Source organism: Mirounga angustirostris, unplaced genomic scaffold (assembly GCF_029215605.1).
Source record: "Mirounga angustirostris isolate CCGP_5_RB_7025 unplaced genomic scaffold, mMirAng1.0.hap1 SCAF_1, whole genome shotgun sequence".
Lineage (NCBI taxonomy): Eukaryota > Metazoa > Chordata > Mammalia > Carnivora > Phocidae > Mirounga > Mirounga angustirostris.
In genome coordinates, this window is record NW_026991709.1 from 110,201,101 (window position 1) to 110,222,690 (window position 21,590).

Consider the following 21,590-nt stretch of genomic DNA (forward strand, 5'->3'; position numbering starts at 1 on the left):
AGTCTTTAAAATAAGCATCTGCTAAAATTCCAAAAGTCAGTTTTGAAGGTTAAGATCAATGAAAATTCTCTAACACATTTGCTACATTTAAGAAAATGGATTCCTAGAATTAGAAAATTGCTAGGATAAGAAGAAAAATGAATTCTATTTCATAAGAAAAAAAGACATGACAAGTTCTTACATAGCTAGAGAGAATCACATTACATGCAGGCATGTAACTTGAGAAAATGGTCCTGGCCAAAATTAGAATCAACATTTCTCTATCATTTCTTATCATGAAGGATATAGGTCAGTACTACTTAGAAAAACAACCACATCCAGAATCATGTATTAAAACAACTTATCAATATTGCTTATATTCCATATAATGCTGCCTTTATTCCAGTTTAAGGATTACCACAAGGAGAATTTTTTCCTGCCACAACACCTTATTTAGCTAGATTCCAGGTATATTAATCGTTTGTACATGAGAGGAAAGGAGTTAACATTTCCCCGAGACCACCTAGGTGCAGGCACTCTGGCAAATGCTACATGTGACCTCATGACTCTAGGTGGGACCACTGAACCATCTTACTGCACCATGGGTGTTATTTCACTTCCTTGGAAGAATATTATTTTCCCTCAAGTATCCAACACTTGAAGAATGGTGAGAGAAAAAAAAAAAAAAATGTCTGCTTCTGAAAGCCCATCAGAGAGAGTAAAGCAAGTTTCAACCAACTGTTAAAAAAATATGGCGGTGGGGGAAGGTAAACATTGTACAATCACTGTTATGAAGTTGCATTTTCACTGCTGGAAGGAATTCCTGACTTCTCAAAAAAAAAAAGGAAAGGTAGGACAAAAATAATGAGAACAAAAGGAAAAGCAAAGAAACAGAGTTGGCAAAAAGAATCAGAAAAAAAAAAACAAACTACACATTAACTCTTATTAGTACAAGCAATACAACTCTACATGGTGTAAAAGAATAGTCAGGTACTTTTGAGTGTTTTGAGGAAAAATGTAGAAGTAATGGGTTCCTGCAGGTACATTTTAGGTCATAAGCTTGCCTTCGGCAAATATGCACGAATCTTTGACTATATGTAGGTTATTCTATTCAATTCCTTTAAAAAAAATGTGCTTTAGAGGAAATTGCTTGTCATGACTTGTATCAGAAGTGAAGCTTTTGAGGAAAAGCATGTTTAACTATAAATGGGCCAGTGAGTTTTCCCCATGCTAGGAATCACTTAGAGCAATTCAAAACTGAACTTAGCAGTAACAGTCTGAAAGTGAGCTATTAATAAGACAAATTATACCTTGTGATAAAAAGGTAGATATGAAAAACTAAACTTAGTGGAACGTAAATTTTTACTTAGGCCTGAATCACTTTAAAAGGTAGCTGAATTCATCCTGGTGGGATGGTTACTCAACTTACAGCAACTTTTTTTAAATCTTGACAAGATCTAAAACAAAGGTAACTATTTTTGCTCATCCTCAAGAATAGCTAAAATACCCCTGAGGTTTTTAAATGGCTCCAAACATGCTGCTTATTTAAGTAAAATAAGTATTTCTTAATATTTTAAGCAAATCCTCATCATTTCTGTGTAAGAAGCAACTTAGGCCCATCTTACCTGACACCCAGGGAGTTTGAGCAATTATGCTAGAGGTCAGGGAGAGACAGGCACGCAGTGACTGTTGGTCGCATTCCCACACAGTTGACCTATTTCCTTTCTCCTGTCCTTCTTATAGTACAGGTAAAAACAAGAACCATTTTAAAGAATGTACAATTAACCATCCCACCTCCAGCCCCCCCAAATCACTAAGTGGACTGAATGCAAAAGTGCCATAAGTTACACAATGGAGATATGCCTAGAAAGTTACACAAAATATAAAGGATGTTTTTTAAAGCATTAGGATTTCTTGCTAATTTCAAAGTTTTATGGTTTTTCTTAGAGCAGGATACACCTATGGATTGTCTACTTCCTTTGAGGTTCAAAAAAGTACCTAAATCCCAGGGTTGTTGTGGGATCTTAGATAATACATTTAAAGCGCTTAGAAATGTTTTGGCAAATAGTAAGTGCTCTATTAGTGTTAGCTGCTACTATTATTATCCTCCTCATCCTCATTAAAATAGTGCATTTTTTGGAAAAATTGGAAAGTACAAAAAGTATATAGAAACCGTGGGGGAGGGGGGTCCCAATCTCACCTCCTCTTTTTCTATTTTATTTATTTGTACAGATCTGTGGGCTTCATGAGCCTATAGTAAGCTGTGTAGGATTCCCACCACTGTTTTGTTGAACAATCACTGTAATCTCAAAAGTTAAATAAAACAGAGTTAGAGGGCATAAAAATAGCAATGATGTAAATCAAGAATGAAATTGAAGGTATCCGTAAACTGACTATGATTTGTAATATGTTCTTTCCTATAGACCTTATTAAGCACATACTGAAAATAGAGTCTATGCAGGGCACTGTAGGGAGAAACCTAAGAAACAGCAGGACTTTAGAGGTACAACCTCAGAGTGATCAATCTAACAATAACAAACAAAAGTAGGAGCTAAAAGGAGTACAGAATATGGTGATAATTACAGGGAATGAGTGCTCAGTTAGGGTCACTCCGGGGATGAAAAAAAACCTTCTGCTTCTCGGGGACTGGAGAGTCATTAGCTCTTCTTGCTTTAAGGCGTACTTGTCATGAACCTAAGATACTTCAAGCTCCTATCTGATCAATGATAACAGTAAAATACACGAGAGGCATAAACCTGTAGGAGAGCTATACCTGCGCTCACACGAGATTTCCGGGATACACGGGCGGGAAGAATACGCCCCATACCCCGCACTCATGCCTAGCTAGAGGCGCTAACAGCAGGCAGAGGCTCCACTGCTGGATCTGTACAAACCTGCTGGAAAGGTCGAGCCTGCGCTTGCCTGAGAAGCCGCTGCTGCTGCTGCTGCTGCAGAAGCTTCATCTGTATTAACTGCTGCTGCGAGGTGATGGCGTGCAGCGGGGGCGGCTGCATCATGGCGCCCGAGCGCCGCTGCAGCATGTTGGACAGAGCTTGCTTGGTGTTGGTGGGGACGAAGGAGCCCGTGGGGTCCAGTCTGGAGCCACCTACAAAAGCAACCAGAAAGAAGGGCTCTCTACGCGTGTTAATGCCACAGGTCTTCCTTATTTTATCCAAACATGGAAACCTTACCTTCTAAGCCTCACTTCATGAGCGAATGGAAAATAAGGCCCCGCCACACACCATACAAACATTACAGGTATGCTGGAAACTGCAGAATTCCCAAAGGGTGGGGACGGTGATGCAGGCGTGAAGTATAGTATTTCAATGATTTCACGGAGGCCCCACTTTGGCTGATCACCTGAAATGCCTGACACGGATTCGCGGGCATGATTTCGAATCACGAGGGTTTTAAATTGCGCAAGGCCCTGGGGAATACATTACCGGCATAAAGTGTACTGCCTTCGTGGTATGTTTTGCCAAGGGTCCTAAGCCAGTCATAGAAACTCCTTTGTCATTTTAAACAAATTTGAAGCTCATGGTATTTAAGTTTCTTTACCATGGCAAAATAAAAATGCCTCTTTCGTCGTAGACTGGCATGAAAATACTCTCAAAACTCGAAAGGCTTGGAAACTTCAGATACCATGACTCAAAAGACAAAACACAGCTTTTTGAAGGCTTGAAATCAAACAGGAGATGCTGATTGTAGTGATGCCTGAGAAACCAAAGGCAATCCTTAACATACTTGCATATATAGTTTGTCAAATGCCTTTAAGAGTTTGGGGGGAAAAATTTCAACATTTGCTGGCTTAAAATGAGGTGTCAATCACTAATATATGTGTAAGAAATCCTCTATATAAATACAAGCATCTCACAAAAGATGTTTTATGTTTTTTTTTAAAGTAAGTTGTATGGTGGGAACAAACATTTTAAAGCTGAAAACCCACATTCTTTTAAAGACTCAGAACCACACCAGCAATGTGATTTATGAAATCAGCAGCATTTGAAGAACATTAGGAAAAAAAGAGGAAAGTCAATTTAAGTGATATATGGCAAGGTAACTTTTGTTGAACCAAGAACTGGAACTGTGCTAATACATAAAAACTTAATGGACTCATTTTATAGATAAAGGAGATTCTTTCTAAGGATTAAGCCATCGTCCATTTTCTTTTAATTTTCCTAACTTTTTTATAATCTTGTACCTTTGAGCCAACTAAAGAAATATAGTAAGTATCCCTGAAGCCCTCTGCACTTTCCTAATTACTTTCCGCACCTTCTCTCACCAAATGCTATTCTGAATATGGTGTTTAATATTCCCAAACATTTCCTTATAACTTTACCATACTGGTGTGTATACAGGAGGAAGAGAGAGAAATGGTAGACGGGTGGGTGGGTGGGTGTGTACACACATCTGTGTTGAGGGGCCATACTGCTTTGCATTTTAACTACATATGACTGAAAGCATACTGTACGCACTCTTCAACTTCACAGGATTCATATTTTTACAAAAATCAATTTACACATATAAAATCCCTATAAATGCTTCTTTTAACATTTTTCTTACATGTCATCATACTTAAAACTTACCTAATATCTAAATTTCCTTAACTTATAAACACCTTTTACAGTATTCTAGGGACAGAAAGTATAGGTCTTTATAAAATACTTAGCCTTCAATTCATACTGAATCGGTGTTTAAAAAGGCTAAAAAATTCACAAGGACTTTGGAACTGAAAAGAGAAAGTCAAATGAGAAAATATGTATCATTTCCCACATTTACCATTGTCTAGTTACTCTTTATAGTCTACATTCAACAACCTATTTTTAAGAGCTTACTAAAAGCCCAAGTTTGCTTTAAGTTCTGAGGACACTACAGTGAAGGAAACAGAAAACATACCTGCCCCAACAGAGCTTATATTGTGGGAAAGCCCGATAATAAACCAGTAAGTAAGTTAAATATATAGCATATAACCAAGTGCTCATCTATGGAGAAACAGAAAGGAGAGGGGAATAAAGGTGCACGAAGGGGTGTAGCTTACCATTTATAAAAGAGGGTGGTCAGTAGAAGCCCACTGAGAAAATGGTATCTGACCAAGCCCAAAGGAGGGAGGCAGTGAGCCATGTAAAATATCTAATGGTGAGCACTCCAGGCATGGGGGCCAGCAGGTGCAAAAGCCCTGAGGTGGGAATATGTTAAGATCATTTGCTGAACATGTCTGCTGGGTTAGGCCATCTTCTATGTGCTACATTTTCGAAATTTAAGTTACACACACATACACACAGTTGTGTGTATGTGTGTTCATGTATAATATAACCCTTATTTCATTATTCAAAGAAGAATGAACATTTTTACTCATTTTGTATAGTACAATATCCTATCACCCAGAACAGAGTCTGGAACATTATGAAGTTCAATACATTTTGTTGAATAAATAATTGAATCACCTACTCTATGAGGGCATATATTAAAATATCTCTTTTACATATAACCAAACTGAGGCACAGAGAAACTAAGACCTGGTCAAGATTACACAGCAGGAGAGTGGTTGAGCCAGACCTGAACCTAGAACTGTAACTTCTAGACCAGCCCTCTCAACCTCTAATTTAGAAGACAAAATAGGGATTCTCGCCTGCTGTAAGCCAAGAATCAAACAATGTCTCTTCCTAGCCCTTAAAATGTCATTCTCGAATTACAATAAAAATCACAACATGCAGACTAAGATCTCAAAATACACTATTTTGTTGAACAAGCAAACTTTCATTTAGAAAAAAAATTAAATTCATTTCTAAGTAAGAGATTTTTTATTTAGGGAACGTTCATTTCAGATATAAAGTCTACTTGGGCTTGAATGAAAGCCATACTAAAATCAGGAACATTTACTATAGATTCGGTAAGTTTTCCTTCTTTGATATCTCAGTCTACCTGCTGAACCAAATTTCTGAGATACTTCTCAGTATCAACAATTTATAATTCAAAACATAAGAAAATAAAGATACTGTGCAATATTGTCTAATTTTTAAAAACACAGATAAGAATTATATCTGATAAAAACACAAATTTCACAACATACAACTTTTATCAATTTTATATATTTAATTTCCTTCTAATACTGAATGAAAACTCCCAACTCAGAACATAACCTAGCAATTAAAACTGTATTTTAACACTTGAGAAATACTCCAGAATTGGCACATATTAAATTACTCTATATGTTCAGGTATTATTTGATTCTTACAATTAGAATATATTCATGTATGTGACAATCAACAATAGATTAAAAGACTCATTTAAAAAAAAAAAAAAAACCCGTATTTTAGAAGAAGAAAAAACATTTCAAATGGGAAGGATTACATAAATGTCAACTGAGTACTCAGTTCTTGCAGTTTCCACGTTTTGTTTCAGGTCAAAAGTAAAGAAAACCTCAAGCTACTTCACATCTCAGAGTGACCCAACCGTACTCTCTCTTCACATACCTGGAGTAAGAGATTGGTTCTGAAGGAAAAAACCCGGCTGCTGGGGCTGACCCATGAGGTTGTAGCCCCACAAGGTGGACTGTGGATGGTGCAACATCTGGGAGGAAATGGGTGAGTAGTTAGGAGGCACTCGGTATATGTTGCTCTGTGGATACTCCTTCAACATAAAGTTTAAAAAAAAAAAAAGTTATTTAACTCCATAAACTATATAGATGATGAATGCAAATTCTTATCACATTACTTGAGCCAGCTCCTATCCCAGTGGACAAGGCTGTTTTTATAGAGGGGAAGATGGAAGGCAAGAGTGTCAGCATGTTCTCTGCAAAACACTCATTTGAGTGAAAACTTTTGACTTAAGAAGTACTAGACTTAAGAAGTGAAGGGAAGATGTAAAAGGATCACTTCTGAAGTTTGTTTTTTAAAATACTAAAAGTACATCAACATTGACCACTGCCTACAACTTAAAGTGCATCTTTAGATGCTAAGTCTCTGGGGATCATTTCATCTTAGGTCACCTTAGGAAGACTTCCTGATATGTTGGGTCCGGATGAGAATGAGGCCAGAAAGACCCAATATACTTCAGGACCAATCCCTGGCCGAAACAGTATCTTATTTCCAGTTTTCAAGGCAGCAACCTAAAGACATAGACTCTCCACCATCTGCCTGCACCCCGCTCCCAGGCTTCGTCTTCCTTAAAGGTTTTTTTTTTTTTAAGATTTTATTTTTTATTTGAGAGAGAGAATGAGAGAGAGAGAGAGAGAGAGAGAGAGAGCACATGAGAGGGGGGAGGGTCAGAGGGAGAAGCAGACTCCCTGCTGAGCAGGGAGCCTGATGTGGGACTCGATCCCGGGACTCCAGGATCATGACCTGAGCTGAAGGCAGTCGCTCAACCAACTGAGCCACCCAGGCGCCCCAGGCTTCGTCTTCCTTATAAGAGATGCAAAGTCTTTAAGGTTCACACCCAGATGTCTCAATTCCCCTGCCATCCCCCATTCCCCTTCTCTTAGTCTAGCCCTAAAGGATAAAGGAAAAACAAAACCTTGGATCCCTGAAATATAACCAACTGTGTAGGGGCAGTTCCAGAAGTAGTATGGGAGGAAGGGACATTACCAGGACTCACTCAGGAAATGAGAGAAGTTTTAGTACTTTTGTATCTGGAAAAAAACCAGAAACCTATCCATGTGGATTGACGGGCTAGGAGGGTCCAGATTTTAGGGAGTTGCAGCCTGGACCTCTTCAAGACAAAGGAATATTGGTAGGAAGACCATATGAAAAGAGGGCACTACCATTCAAGTGGCATCCAAAAGTGATGGTGATCTTCTCTAGTAAAACATTAATCACCAAGCTAGCAGCTAGGAAAAGATATGTTTTGGTTCTGACATAGGTAAATAATAATAAGACAAGACATCTGACCACTCAATTGTGAATATTTCTTCCATTGTACAAGAATACCCTTGAACTTTATACAAAACTGTTTTGAATTCTCTCTCAAGTATTTTCCAGGTGAATTTAAATGTAAAGATATTCTTGCACATTAATTCTATAAATGCTACAAAATTATTTCCAAATTACCATCTCATAGGTTTCTGTTGTTTTCAAGAAAATGTTGGTATAGGTAGGGAAGGCTAATAGGGAAAAAAAGGAATGAAACTTTTTAAAATTGTGTTTGTCTTCTATATAGTCTAAAAGCATGTTAAAGAAGTAAAATATACAGGAAAATAAGATGGAATGGTAAAATATGAAATCTCAGAAACATCCTACTGGATGTATTCGATGGCATGTTAGCTAGGAAATGAGAACAGTTTTTCACATTAATTTACTACATGTGTCAACTGCTCAAAAGATGATAAATATTTTAGACGTGAGATAATAAAAATATGCAAGAAGATGAGATATAAGGGATCTAAGAAATTCAAGTTTTAAATGTGAGAAATTATGAGGCACTGAAATATTAATTAAAGATTATTCACAAGAGAAGCCTAAAATTAAAGTAATGAACAGGAGGGGAGGAAAAATCAGAAGCTGTAATCCTGTGGTCTGTGACAAGTCACTGTTCATGTGCCATTCTATTAATTAAGACAGAGCTTTGTTAGGATTACAGCTATTACAATAAGGCTTCTGATGCTTTTCCTATAGCTAGAGACAGACTCTGGGCACGATTCAATCTCCTACCAGGTGTTAATGAGCCAAAGACTTCCGGACTTCTCATACTCACATCAACTCTTGAGCTTGATTTCGTCTTGCGCTTCCTTCCCTTCGTTTTCTTCTCCTCGTCTGTTGTGGTTTTCCCCTGATCTGACAGCTCAGCTGATTTCCTCTCTGGTTCCTGAGAGACGGGAGATGTGGGCTCTTCCTCTTCCTCCTCGGGAGGCAGGGGCAGTGGCTCGAGGTAGTAACTTCGGGGCTTGGGCATGGGGTGTGTGTGATACAGGAGCAGGTGATGCTGCTCCTCGTACTTGATCACCTTCCGGTCCACTCGGACAGTCCCGAACCAGGCCCAGGACAGAGGAGCTGGGTTCTTCTGACCCTCAAACAAATCCCACGGGGACACCTTCTGCTTTGTAGAGACCTGAAGACCCTGTGGTTGAGATAATGCGCCATGACCTCACGTTCAGGTCTTTTCCTGACTCAGAGGCCAGGCCTGCTTAGGACATGGATGCAAAGAACATTCTGGCTGGTGGTGAGGCTTAGAGTGCCCTAGCATACAGCAGGCAGGTAAATGTGCTGGTTCAGGGTTTCACAGCTAGATCACCGGAGAGCTGCAGCTAGAATTCAGACCTTTAAGTTCAATTCTGCGGCTCTTTAGGCCACATGATAATCTGTTCAGGCTGCAACACCAGATGGTCCAGTATATTTTACTGTAAATTGGTATTCCGCAGTTAGGGTTTTTTTTGTTTTGTTTTGTTTTCAGGAAAAAACACTTTCTAAAAAGTACTGCAATGTTGATCTTACTTTATTAAATTATGAATTATAACCCTTTCTTTGGATTTCATTTTTTTTTAACTTTGTTATTTTTGAGATAAAACAAAACTTGAGTCAAGTTAAGTCAACTTCTAACTGGGCTCAAATTAACTTCAATCCAAACATGTATGGGCTTGATTCAGTACAGGAATCTTTCACGTACTTAATAAGGCAGTTTCTGAATAGTTAAAGAATATTACTACAGAAGTTAACTTGTACCTACAGGTACAAATAAAGTCTTTTAATTCAAGCTTATCTCTACTGGGTTGAGAAGAGGAAATGTTACTCTGTTTCTGAAAATAAAGGTTTCTTATTTTTAACATTAACTGGTGATGTCTCTTGGTACTTTCCCTGGCATACCAACTTTAAAGTATTTTTCCTCAGAATGACCCCAAAAACAACTACTCAGGCATTCCATAAGATATGAATGCTCCTGTTCTTATCTACACAACTCTTTCATGGATGGATTTATCCAAAATCAAGGCTCATTTACTATATATAAATTGACTGTTTCCTAATACTGTCTTGAGCTTAGACCTCTTCCTAGGTGCAAACACCATATATCCAAATGGTTTCTAGATGTCTCACCACTAGAGAGCCCAATGACCCTACAAACTCAAACTGCCCATAACACTAGCTTTTTCTGTCTCCACAATCACACTGGTAAAAGTACTCTGAATTAACGTAGCATTGCATTTCTCCTAAGAGCCACATTCTTTCATACCTTTAGGAAAACTCTTCCATTGGCCTGTATCACACACTTCCCTATTTCCCAACTAACTCTTAATCCTTCAAAATAATTCAAGTGTCAATTTTCTGGGGGGCCCTATTCTGACTACCTACTCCATTCTGAGGGTGATGGCTCCTTCTCAGGGTCCCCTAACACTTTGCACCATGACACACAAATCTCACCACACTGTGATCGTCTGTCTACTTCTGCTTAAGGTAAGAGCTCTTTCATCTCTGTAGTTGCTCAATGTTCATTAAATGAATAACCACTCTTCTTGTATTTAAGGGAACCTTGCTTAATATTCTATATAAAACAAGTGTTCAATGAAATACTGTTCAACAGAGAAGAAAATTAAGTACCATCACCCTAAAAATATTTTTTTACTCAAAATAGCTTAGTACACGAAGACTTTATCAATCAAAATTTTCTTATCTAAACGTACTGTTGTCAACTCTGAAGTAAGATCAGATCTGGTCTTTGCCTTCTTTTATTTTTACAATACATTTTTTAAAAAAACATTTTATTTATCTATTTGAGAGAGTACATGTGCACACATGAGTGGGGGGGGCGGACAGAGGGAGAGGAAGAAGTACACTCCCCGCTGAGCAGAGACAGGGGCTGGGCTTGATCCCACGACCCTCAGGACCCCGGGATCACAATCTGAGCTGAAGGCAGACACTTAACCGACTGAGCCACTCAGATGCCCCTTAACAATACATTTTTACTTAATTTTCCTTCAGCGTGTTTCAGAAATTCACTTAAATTCACATAAAGTTTTAAATGAACTTATCTATGTAATAACGCCAATGACCAAAGCATTTAAATGACAAGACTATGCTTTAAAAAAATCAAGAAACTGTAAAATTGAGGTATCTCATATACCCTATAGGAAGAGGAGAAAATATATACAAGAAACAAACATTTACTCTTGCCTGTTTTTTATCTATAGAGTCGAATCCAGCAATTTTGTTTCCCTTAGTGTCAATCAAGGAACCCATAGGTTCGCAAGTGATGACATCACATGTCTGTTTTGGCAAAGGTAGCAACTGTCGAACTTTGTCAATACTTTCTGATCTCTTGTCTCCTAGCTCTTTCTAAAAAAACAAACAAACAAAACAAAAAGAGATAGAGAAGTGGGACAGAAATTACAACGAAGGCAAAAGTTGGTGAGAAGGAAGTTTCTCTTTGAAACATTTCCTTTTTTATAGCCAGAATGTTCTTTAACCTTGAACATGGTCTATGATGCAGCTTTCAATTAGAGTAGTGAGTATGTTTCATTTCTTCTATTTAAGTAGAAAATAGAACACATACAATGGGACCCTGGTTACACAACAAATATCACAGTGCTGAAATGACAAAAATCCCGTGTAGTATTTGCCAGCAGTAGGCAGAAGCTGCAGCAGAGAACACGTTCTCAAATCCAGGGTCAAGCCTCAAGGTAATCGTTGGTTATATCATTGATAAGGTCGTTAGAAATATGATCTTTTCTCTTTTCTGCACCATTTGTTTACCGTTTATTTCAAAGATTGCATTATTGGTTAGTCAAAGGAATTGGGTTTAGAAATATCAATGCAAATGATTATTTTTTCAATTATAGGTGCCAGTCCAAGCATGGTTCATCCTAAATCCAATGTGGGCATTTTTGTTACACATTTGATAGTAAATTTCCAAAGTTCCTTAAAAAGTTAAATATTTTGTGAATATAATTTTTTTAAGAAATATCTTCAAGCTATATGCTTATAACTTTTGAGTACTAGTAAGCTGAGGTAAAGCAAATAGCAGAATAACCGCATAACATCTAACTTAACACAGTAAATTAAGATAAAATGCAGCAAATAACTAATGCATAAACTATCTGAGATCATGATATATAAGCAGGTCACAAACTTACTTTCAGTTTCTTTACTAAATTCATGTATGCACGTTTGTTCTCTTCAGATCCCCCTGGGGATGCATTTGATAGGTCTGAGGCTAAGGTTCCATTGATTAAAACACCCAGCATGTCGAGAACTGTTGTGAATAATTCACTAAGAGGGGGGAAAAAAATAATTATTTTCACCTTAAAGCAAAACCAAGATATTCTTAACTAATAGCATTTTTATTTAAGGCACAGAACTTTTGATGGTAACTAAGAGAATAAGATGTGACACAGTTTATAGTCAGCATATCAAAACTTCTACCATGCACGTGTGCAGCATACTATGTGTGAAGTAAGAACATACTTGTTGGTGTGCATGTCAACAGTTCCAGAAGTAATGATCTGGAGGAGGAGGAGGGCCCAGTCTGTCGTCCACTGGGTGCTTCTCTGCACAGTGTCAAACATTCCACCCACCTGGCACGAAAAAAAAAAATACAATAAAACTTTATTACAAAGAAAATAACATCCCATCACTTTATGTAGCCAATTTTGATTTGTTAAAAAACAAAACAAAACAAAACAAAACAGTAATAAGACTCAAGTTTATAGGTTATCATATCTTCTCTCTTAGCTAGCTACCTATTTGTCACTGTTTTTGGTTCCTTCAGCACAGGAATTTGGTCATTCAAAAAAAAAAAAAAGAGGGGGGTGGGGTAGGAGGAGAAGGGGAACCTGAGTGTGGGCACAACATCAATAATGAATTAAGTAATAGGAAAATTAACTCTCTTTTGTTCCTAATCTTTCATAATACCCAGTTTTACAATATAACTTTAGTCCAATCTGAATAGGTCAAAACCAGGTAAGTTGATTATCTACAACTTTGTGTTGTTCAATTACTATTGCATCTAAGCCTATTGTCATAATAACACTTGGAAATATCCAGTAACACAGAAGACTGACGGGCAGCAACTGCCAAGTATCAGGCAAGCCATCCACCAGAGTAGCCTTCATTGAGGTTTGTCCAATAGGAAAAGAAAACTTCAAAGAAATGTGCAATGTGTGAGAAATTTTAAATGTCTGGATAGCCTCCCTGTCGAATTTGTTTTTTTGATCAATATGATGGAAAGTTTGACAAAAGTTCGACTTACGGCACATTTTTATATGGGTCTTTAAGTGAGTATAATCAAAGCTAATTCATCTCAAAGCAATAACCTTCTCAGACCTACTCTTAGCACAAACTGAAAAGGAGGAGAAATTCCCTGGGGCAGGAGGTGCAGAACACCAATGCCCAAAATACCTATGCCCTCTAGAAGTCAGACCAGACGGGAAGGTCAGCAGCAAGGACAGACACGTGAGAGACCGGTAAGTTGTTAGAGCAAAGAGCCAACAGTGGAAGGCCTCACACCTTGGAATGAAGAGTATGACCATCGAAGGAGTGGAACGCTGGAGTCATTTTCACATTTAGATAAGTGTAATGGAGGGAAAACACTAGAAATGCCCCTTACCAAATTTAGGCGAAGTTGCAATGCTTCATGCATCATCTGCCGTGCTTTTATGTCATCTTGGTATCGTTCTTCTCTCCAATTACTTAAAATCTAAATCAGCAAATAAATGGAAGAACCCAAAACTTATTTTCCCTATTAAAATGGATTTTTTCTTAAAGTTATATTGAGCTTCTTACCGACAGTCAAAAATAATTCTTACTTTAACGAATTAATAAACAAAGCAAAATAAAATTTTAGCTTTCCTCCTTCTTCCACGCAGACAGAAATCTGGTTATTTCTTGCTCATTGCCTTTCTAGGTGGAAGAAGAAAATTCTTATCTATTTACAATCCTGGTAATAAGTCTTAGAAAATGCTTTAAAGGAAGATGAAGTTAAAGATTAACAAACAAACAGATTACTTTTTAAATATGTTATTTCACTGGTCTTATTAAGATAAATATTGAATAGACAGAATTATATTTTATATCAGTTCTGTGTTACATTTCTAGGGACCTATGAACCCTAGCAAATGTATTATTTTGATGTTTTATTGAAGGGGGGAGTCTTGCTATCTTACACTTCTGTCTTCATTGATAAAGAATGTATATACTATTTTGAAACATATGACAATTTTCACATCAGTCAAGTGGTGTATTGTTCTACAAAGTGATTGCTTTCACTGATTCAGACTAATGTTAGAAAAGCGAAGATTTGCTTAGGAGAAGCAAACCACAAGTGGGCAACACCCTAGAATCAGATGGCAAGGGCAAAGTCCCTCCCCTTACTGCCATGCTCTGAAATATGGTAACTACTGAGAATCATCTTATGAGTTAAAATGAGTCATATGGGGAAGTAACCCTGCCCAACAGATGAACTGTAAGTATATGGCATGATGAGAGGAGAGCATTTCTCCAATCTCATCAATATAGAGTCCTCTCCCAAGTCTGACTTGAGGGTCCAAGACAGTAAACACAAAACTGTATGAGAGCTTTCATTCTAGCAACAGGACAACTAAAAATAAGTCAAATGTAAGAAGTTGCATGAACCAGGTCAAGGGGATACAAAATAACCGTGGTCCTATTTTTGGAAAGTGATCAGGGAAGGCCTCCATGAGGAGGTGACACCTGAGCACAGACCTGATGAAATGAGGGAGCAACCCTGCTATTATCTGGGAGGAAAGCCTTCCATGTAAAGGGAAAAAAAGATGCAAAGGTGCTGCAATGAGAATCTGCTTGCCAAGTTCAAAGGACAGTGGAGCACCTGGGTGGCTTTTAATAGTCAATTTAACTTCTGTCTCTTGATTTCGGCTCAGATCATGATCTAAGGGTCATGGGATGGAGTCCTGCTTTGGGCTCCATGCTCAGTGAGGAGTCCGCTTCTCTCCCTCTCTCCATCCCTCTGCCCTTCCCCCCAAGCATGCTTGATTGCTCTCTAAAATAAATAAATTAAAAAAAAAAAAAAAGGATAGCAATGGGGTCAGTGTGAAGAGTGGAGTGAGCAAGGCATGACTGGTAGGAAACAAGGCAGAAGGGGGAGCCAGTGCCAATCATGTAGGCCTCTATAAGCCCAGACTTTGAATTTTTATTCTAGATATACTGAGAAACATTGGAGTATTTTGGGCACCAAAGTAACAGGTGATTTACATTTTAGAAGGATCACTTTGGCTGTTGTGCAAAGGATAGATCTCTCATATCTAAAAAGCGGGAGATGACGAGAGGACCAAATGAGTCAAGTATCCTTGTTCACATTCATGTAGTACCATCTGAAAGAAAGACATGATGTCATAGAAACGGAGGGCCACAGGAGGGTTCCATTTGGCTCTGTAAGCGGATAAAACATCCCACATGACCAATCTACCTACTTTGCTCAATTCCACACTTCCCAATTTCTAGTTCCATCACCTGGCTTCCTTTAAGTACACAGAATGCAAATGCCCCAAAGAGTGACCAGGAGAACTGTGGGTGGTGGAAAGCCAAAATTCAAATTCTTTGTACACAAATCAATATACCTTCTGATTTTGAAATTAGTACTTTACACTCAACTGGCATTGGTCTGGCTCTGGCAGGAAAATAAAACTGAGGGACGCGTGGGTGGCTCAGTCGGTTAAGCGTCTGCCTTCGGCTCAGGTCATGATCCCAGGGACCTGGGATCGAGTCCCACATTGGGCTCCTTGCTCAGCCGGGAGCCTGCTTCTCCCTCTGCCTGCCACTCTCTCGCTCTGACAAATAAATAAATAAAATCTTAAAAAAAAAAAAAAGAAACAAAGAAAATAAAACTGAGTTTCTGAATGAAGAGAGCTCAAGCTGAGACCCTCCAGATAGGTGGGGGTGGAGCTGGAGAAGCTCGAGAGAGGTTCCTCTGTCTTAGCACCACACCTGCAACACACACTGCTTAAGCACCTCTCCCACAACGCAGGATCAGGAGAGGAGCAGATATGTCAAAGTTGTACGCAATGTACAAAATATTATTTTTATAGGGCACAATGCATAATTACTGTTACAAAACTGTGAATCTTGTGGTGCCTAGAATGCCAGGTAGGAAAATAGGACATGGATTGTGTTTCCTTGCAGCTAATCAAAATATGTGGTCGTCTTATTAGTTTAATCTCAGTATTTGAAAGGAAAACAAATTAATGTCATTAGAAAAATACTTGCCTGGCTTAATATTCTCGTATACTTTACCTGATTAACTTGATTCTGAAGAGATGTTAGGAGGCCTTCCCGTTGTTCATCTTGTCCCTTAAGGCAGGTAAGGACCAGTGAGAGGAAAGGTTGTTGACTCAAAAGAGACATACTACAAAGGAAGTAGTAACAGCAGATCTAGTTAGAAAGGATGGATTACTTCCTGTGCAACATAGATCTCTTGCCCTATTTTATTTTACTACTAGAAAAGGAAAGAGAGTAGTAAATAGCCAAAGCCTACTTAAAAAGTTAAATCATAGCTCTATTAAAAAGATTAAAAGCCACTGTGATGATTCTAAATAATTTAATATGCTCTCCTGCCCTTGAAGGCATTCCCAAACTAGCATAAATTCATATTGCAAGAGCATGTTGGGGGAGTGCAGTGAGAAGAGAATTTCTATTTTGTATCAGTAAGCTGAATTGAAGATGCACATCAGCAGCAGTATCACTTTATATGCAGAAGAAAATGAAAAATTTAAAAATTTCTGTCACACAAAACTATTATCTTAGAGTCAAAGAAACAGGCCTATACGACTGTTGTGCTTATATTATTTTTTAGCACATTTCTTAAGACCAAAGAGGGCGGGTATTGAGAGAAATTAAGATCAGCACCTAGGTCTGAGGATCCAAAAGCAGTGAGCTTGTTAGTGACCCACCATATCCCATAGCCTCATCATAAGAGGTGTTAAGGCATTTGAGTTAAAAAAAATATATATATATATATTTTTTAAATTGTCATTTTATTAATATTTCTTCAATTATCGGAGAACTAACAAATCATATTGACAAACAAAGTGCTATGTGGGAAAAAAAATTCTTAAAAGGAGATCGAGACCCAAAGATTTCAATGTGCTTCATCCTCTACCAGCAGAGCTGAGAGATACTGACTTGGGAAGAGTCATCTTTAAACTATGCAATACCATCTGTGTCCCCTCCGTGCGAAGAGAGGCAATGTACATGCAACATCCATTAGCAAATTAACTTCCAGAATTAAAACTGAGTCATCGGGTTGGTTGACTGACCCTCACAAAGGTAACACCCAAAACAACCAGGAAACAAACAAAATACATGTAAAATAGATCTCTACGAAAATGCACTTTAGTTAAAGAGCAGGAGGGTCTCAGGAGCCAGACAACCCAGGTTTAAACTCAAGTCTTACAGTAAACTCCTTAGCTGTGTGTCCTTGTGAAATTAACTTTTCAGTGCCTCCCTTCCTTCATCTTAAGAAAGGTATAATGAGAGTGCCCACCACATATGATTGCTGTGATAATTTAAAAGTTCATGTATGTATGTGATGTGTTTTATACAATGGCATTTCATAAGGGCTCAATAAATGGTAGCTACTAGAATATTAATTAGGGGGTAAGAACTATACATGTTCAGAGTTTTTTGTTTTTTCTTTTTTAAATGGAAGAGATCTTATTTCCCTTCACTCCTGAGGTGCTAAATTCATATTTTCACAGTAGAGCATAGCTCTGTTCTTTCTCAGTAACAGAGTCAGTCTGCAAATTTAATTATTTGAAACTATTTCTGGGGCCTAAAATAAATGAAGTAAAGATTAAACTTAGTGGTTTATAAATTTTAGTATTTAGTCTAGAACAAGAGCCCTAAATGTTAAAAATATTACTATCTTAGGGCCCAACAGGACAGAATGATAAATAATTCTATGTATTTTAAACATAAATAATTAAAACAATGAAAAGTAATTAAATGTAGAATATAGGGACTAAATGGATATCCAGATCTGATTCAACAGGTCTGAGGTGAGGCTAAGAAGTTGGTATTTTTAATGGCTCAGCAGTGATTTGGGTACACAAGTAGAATGAACTGGTGTACTAAATATGTTTAACCTGGAACTTTTTAGGATCTGAGCTTTACCTAACAGATTATTTTCATTTCCATTTAAAAACATAATTTCAGTGCACTCTGGGTACACTGACCATGTATGTCTGCAAGATGCTACTTGTTCTCAATCATTCCTTAAGCCCTCACAAAGAGACACACCTTGCAGCCGTACCTTTTCTGTTTTTGTCTGTCTCTTTCCTTTTTTGAAGAGGAGCCCAAGTGCTGTCCCTTCTCCAGCTCCTCTCCAGCAGCTTTTAGTACCCTTCCTTGCACAGAGGTCGGCAGCCTGGCAATTAGGGGGGCCACCAGCCACACACCCCTGCGTTCAGAGGAGCTAAAATCAGAAATAGGTGTTATACCTACGGAGGTGTCCTTTTCCTCTGCTCTCACAGTTATAACAGAAACTCCAGGGAAAAACTTTCATGAATAAGAAACACCAATTATCCTAAAATTTCCCTTTTAACTCTGTACTATCTTTCCTCTTGCCAAATATCAGAGAGTTGAACACACTTTTCCACTCTTGCTATGGAGAGCAATAAAACATGGGGTTCTGATATAATAAAAAAAAAAACAAACAAAAACTTTTTAAATCTATTAAGTGTTCTTCTATGATTTTAGTTCTCTGATTAGCAACAGTCCTTTTGTACAACAAGCAACACACTTTACTGTCATGGTTAAGATATGAAATGTTCTGATGATATTTAAGCATATTAATAACCAATTTATAAGGCCGTAAAATTCACTAGTTATACTTTACACCCAAATGATGAGATACAAATCAATCTGCCTATCATGATTAACCTTTGTGCAACACTGCCAATTAATGAATTCTATAGAACAGAGTAGCCTTAATTAGACAGTGAAGAAATTAATCCCTTCCGCGTGTCATATGTAGTTCCAAGGAGTCTGGATGTGGTAAACACTGAGACATCTTTCATCATCGTGCCCTTTAACATATTATAAAATAATGATAACTGACACAAATAATTTCACATTCCTGCAGCTTTATGAAAAGTAATGCATCATGCAAATAAAAATATACCATTACATGTGAAAAAGTGAACACAGCCCAAACTGCAGAAAAAAATACCTTAGAAATGTCTTTATTCCATTCTGCCTCGTGCTACTTGTATCAGTATTTCCAATCCCATTTGGGTTGAAGAGGCCCATTCCAGAATTAGAAGAATTATTGTTCAAGTCAGCAGACTGCTGGAATACCTCTATTGTTGCCTTTGCAATATTATCCAGTAAGTTGTTCATTTCAGCCACTGAACCAGAGCCCTGGAGTTACACATAAGAAAACTAGCATGCATATGTTTTACTTCATCTTCCAACATCAACGTGTTCTTCCTGTTCTTAAAATTTTGTATACATAACACATCCTTCCAATATATATACTCACAGGGTCCTTCAAGCACTGTTTGATCATTAACTGAAGTTCTAGCCAGGACTGCCTTAGTGTCCACTGCTCAAGATTCTGGGGAAAATGGAAAGAATTAACACATCAAGGATACTGAGTGTGTCTTAAAATATAATAATTCCTTGCAGTATTCCCTCTCTCAAGAAAGAATAGAATAATCATACAGAATAAAGGAATTTGTAGGGATCAAAAGGCTTCCAGGTCCATTAAATACATTCATTGTAGACACAAATTAAAAAAAAAACAAACATTAAAATAATGCACATCTGGGACCCCTGGGTGGCTCAGTCAGTTAAGCGTCTGCCTTGGGCTCAGGTCATGATCCTGGAGGCCTAGGATCGGGCTCTGCATTGGGCTCCCTGCCCAATGGGAGGGAGTCTGCTTCTCCCTCTGCCCCTCCCCTTGCCTGTGTGCTCTCTCTCACTCGCTCACTCTAATAAATAAAATCTTTAAAATAAATAAATAAAATAAAGTAAAATAAAATAATGCACATCACTCAGCCAGGCACTGGAAATAAGATAGGGATTTCTTCTCCCAAAATCTATTCATCTAAGCAATCCCATTCCAAAATAATTTCAATACTTTTTGAATAATATATTTAAGACTATCCCTCCAGAAAGCTTATGTCTCATCTAAATACAGTAGACTTAAAATATCAATGTTTATATTATGATTGTATAGCATTTGCAGTATCTGTATTTACCTAGCAATGAAGTACAGCAATTGCACAGAAAAGAAAGTTGGGAGAATAAATATCAGAATTGAAGTCAAGAATTAGTTAGCACTGAGCAAAAAAAAAGCAAAAAAAAAAAAGTGTTACATGACAGAAACACAATCTTTAGACTCTTATTAATCACTCACCTGAAGAATACGCTTAATGTGCTGTCTTTGCAAGTTGTCCCCCTCCGTACATTCTTTAATACCATGAGGATAACAGATAAGCTGTAGTAATTTCTGTGCTTGCATATTTGAAAGCACAGGGTCCAATATAAGCTCTTTGTCTGTGCATAATCTTTCAGGTTCTTTTAAGCAATGTTCTCCTACCCATTCCTTAAAAAAAAAAAAAAAAAAAAAAAAAAAACGGCTGTTAGATTGACAGGCAGAGACTTTCTATACATGAATGTAATAGGCACTAAATCATGTGGCACAATGGAATATAAAGCAGACAGAAATCTTCCAATTAAAAAAAAATTACATGAAAAAAGTAGGTGGGAAAAATTTTGAAAACAAAATTCCTGGTATTTTGACTTCCTAAAAATACAAAGTGGGATCTTGGTTAAAAAACGTACTGCATGGAGCACTGGGTCCTGTACGCAAACAATGAATCATGGAACACTACATCAAAAACTAATGACGTAATGTATGGTGATTAACGTAATAAAAAAAAGTTTGAAAAACAAATATGCAAAAAAAGGAAAGAAAAGAAAGCTAAAGAAACTAAAGAAAATATTGGTGTGTAATGGTAATGATTCTGTATTATTACATGTCTTCATTTTTATGTAACGCATAGTGCATTCCACTGAATAGAAAGAAGAGTAAAACATTTAGAAAACTGTCTTCATTTTTTATATTCTAAATGCTATTATTATAAATATTTGTGCATATCTACTTTCTATACAAATATTTTCTTAGAATAATTTCATAAAAGCACAATTTTTGGGTCAAGGAGTATAACAAAATTTAAAACTATTGATACATATAGTCAATTGCCCTCCAGAGAGTTTCTACCAATTTAAACCCCTATCACCTTTTCTTTATCATTGCAAACTCTTATACTATAGAAGAAATCATCAACAGAGTGCAATTTGAACCCAGATCTGTTTCAGAGGTGGCCTAGTTTCTTAACTACACCAGGAGCCCAACGCTGAGTATCTATTAAAGTCACCCAGGGAGCTTGCTAAAATTCCAAAGCCCAGGCCCCATCAAATAAATATCTGATGGTGGGACCCAGACATCAGTAATATTTTTCAGGGATTAAAACTGTTTGACCTTTGGTGCTTCTGGTTGGGAACCAATACACAACTGCCTCTCACTATCTATATGACCATTTCACGAACTTTAACCATAGTTACAATATGCCCTAATAAAAACATGACCCTTTAACATAAGGTCTCCATCAAAATGGAAAATAGTATATATGGTATGCCATGTTTTCTTTT

The 21,590-nt window shown here is 37.5% G+C and overlaps 2 protein-coding genes across 2 annotated transcripts in view; one reads left to right on the forward strand and one right to left on the reverse strand.

Moving 5' to 3' along the window:
- MED12L (mediator complex subunit 12L) overlaps positions 1-21,590 on the reverse strand; it is a 320,591-nt gene that overhangs the window by 32,675 nt on the left and 266,326 nt on the right. Inside the window, exons 28-39 of the mRNA XM_045903552.3 lie at positions 20,293-20,481; positions 19,414-19,488; positions 19,102-19,292; positions 18,184-18,345; positions 16,167-16,278; positions 13,507-13,596; positions 12,366-12,475; positions 12,035-12,170; positions 11,076-11,237; positions 8,668-9,030; positions 6,453-6,609; positions 2,874-3,085 (exon numbers count right to left, since the gene is read on the reverse strand). Coding sequence (XP_045759508.1) covers positions 2,874-3,085; positions 6,453-6,609; positions 8,668-9,030; positions 11,076-11,237; positions 12,035-12,170; positions 12,366-12,475; positions 13,507-13,596; positions 16,167-16,278; positions 18,184-18,345; positions 19,102-19,292; positions 19,414-19,488; positions 20,293-20,481 — 1,959 coding nt within the window. The remainder of the gene's footprint in view (positions 1-2,873; positions 3,086-6,452; positions 6,610-8,667; positions 9,031-11,075; positions 11,238-12,034; positions 12,171-12,365; positions 12,476-13,506; positions 13,597-16,166; positions 16,279-18,183; positions 18,346-19,101; positions 19,293-19,413; positions 19,489-20,292; positions 20,482-21,590) is intronic.
- Positions 11,528-21,590, forward strand: part of P2RY12 (purinergic receptor P2Y12) — a 45,118-nt gene continuing 35,055 nt past the window's right edge. Inside the window, exon 1 of the mRNA XM_045903549.2 lies at positions 11,528-11,581. The gene's annotated coding sequence lies outside the window, so the exon portion shown is untranslated. The remainder of the gene's footprint in view (positions 11,582-21,590) is intronic.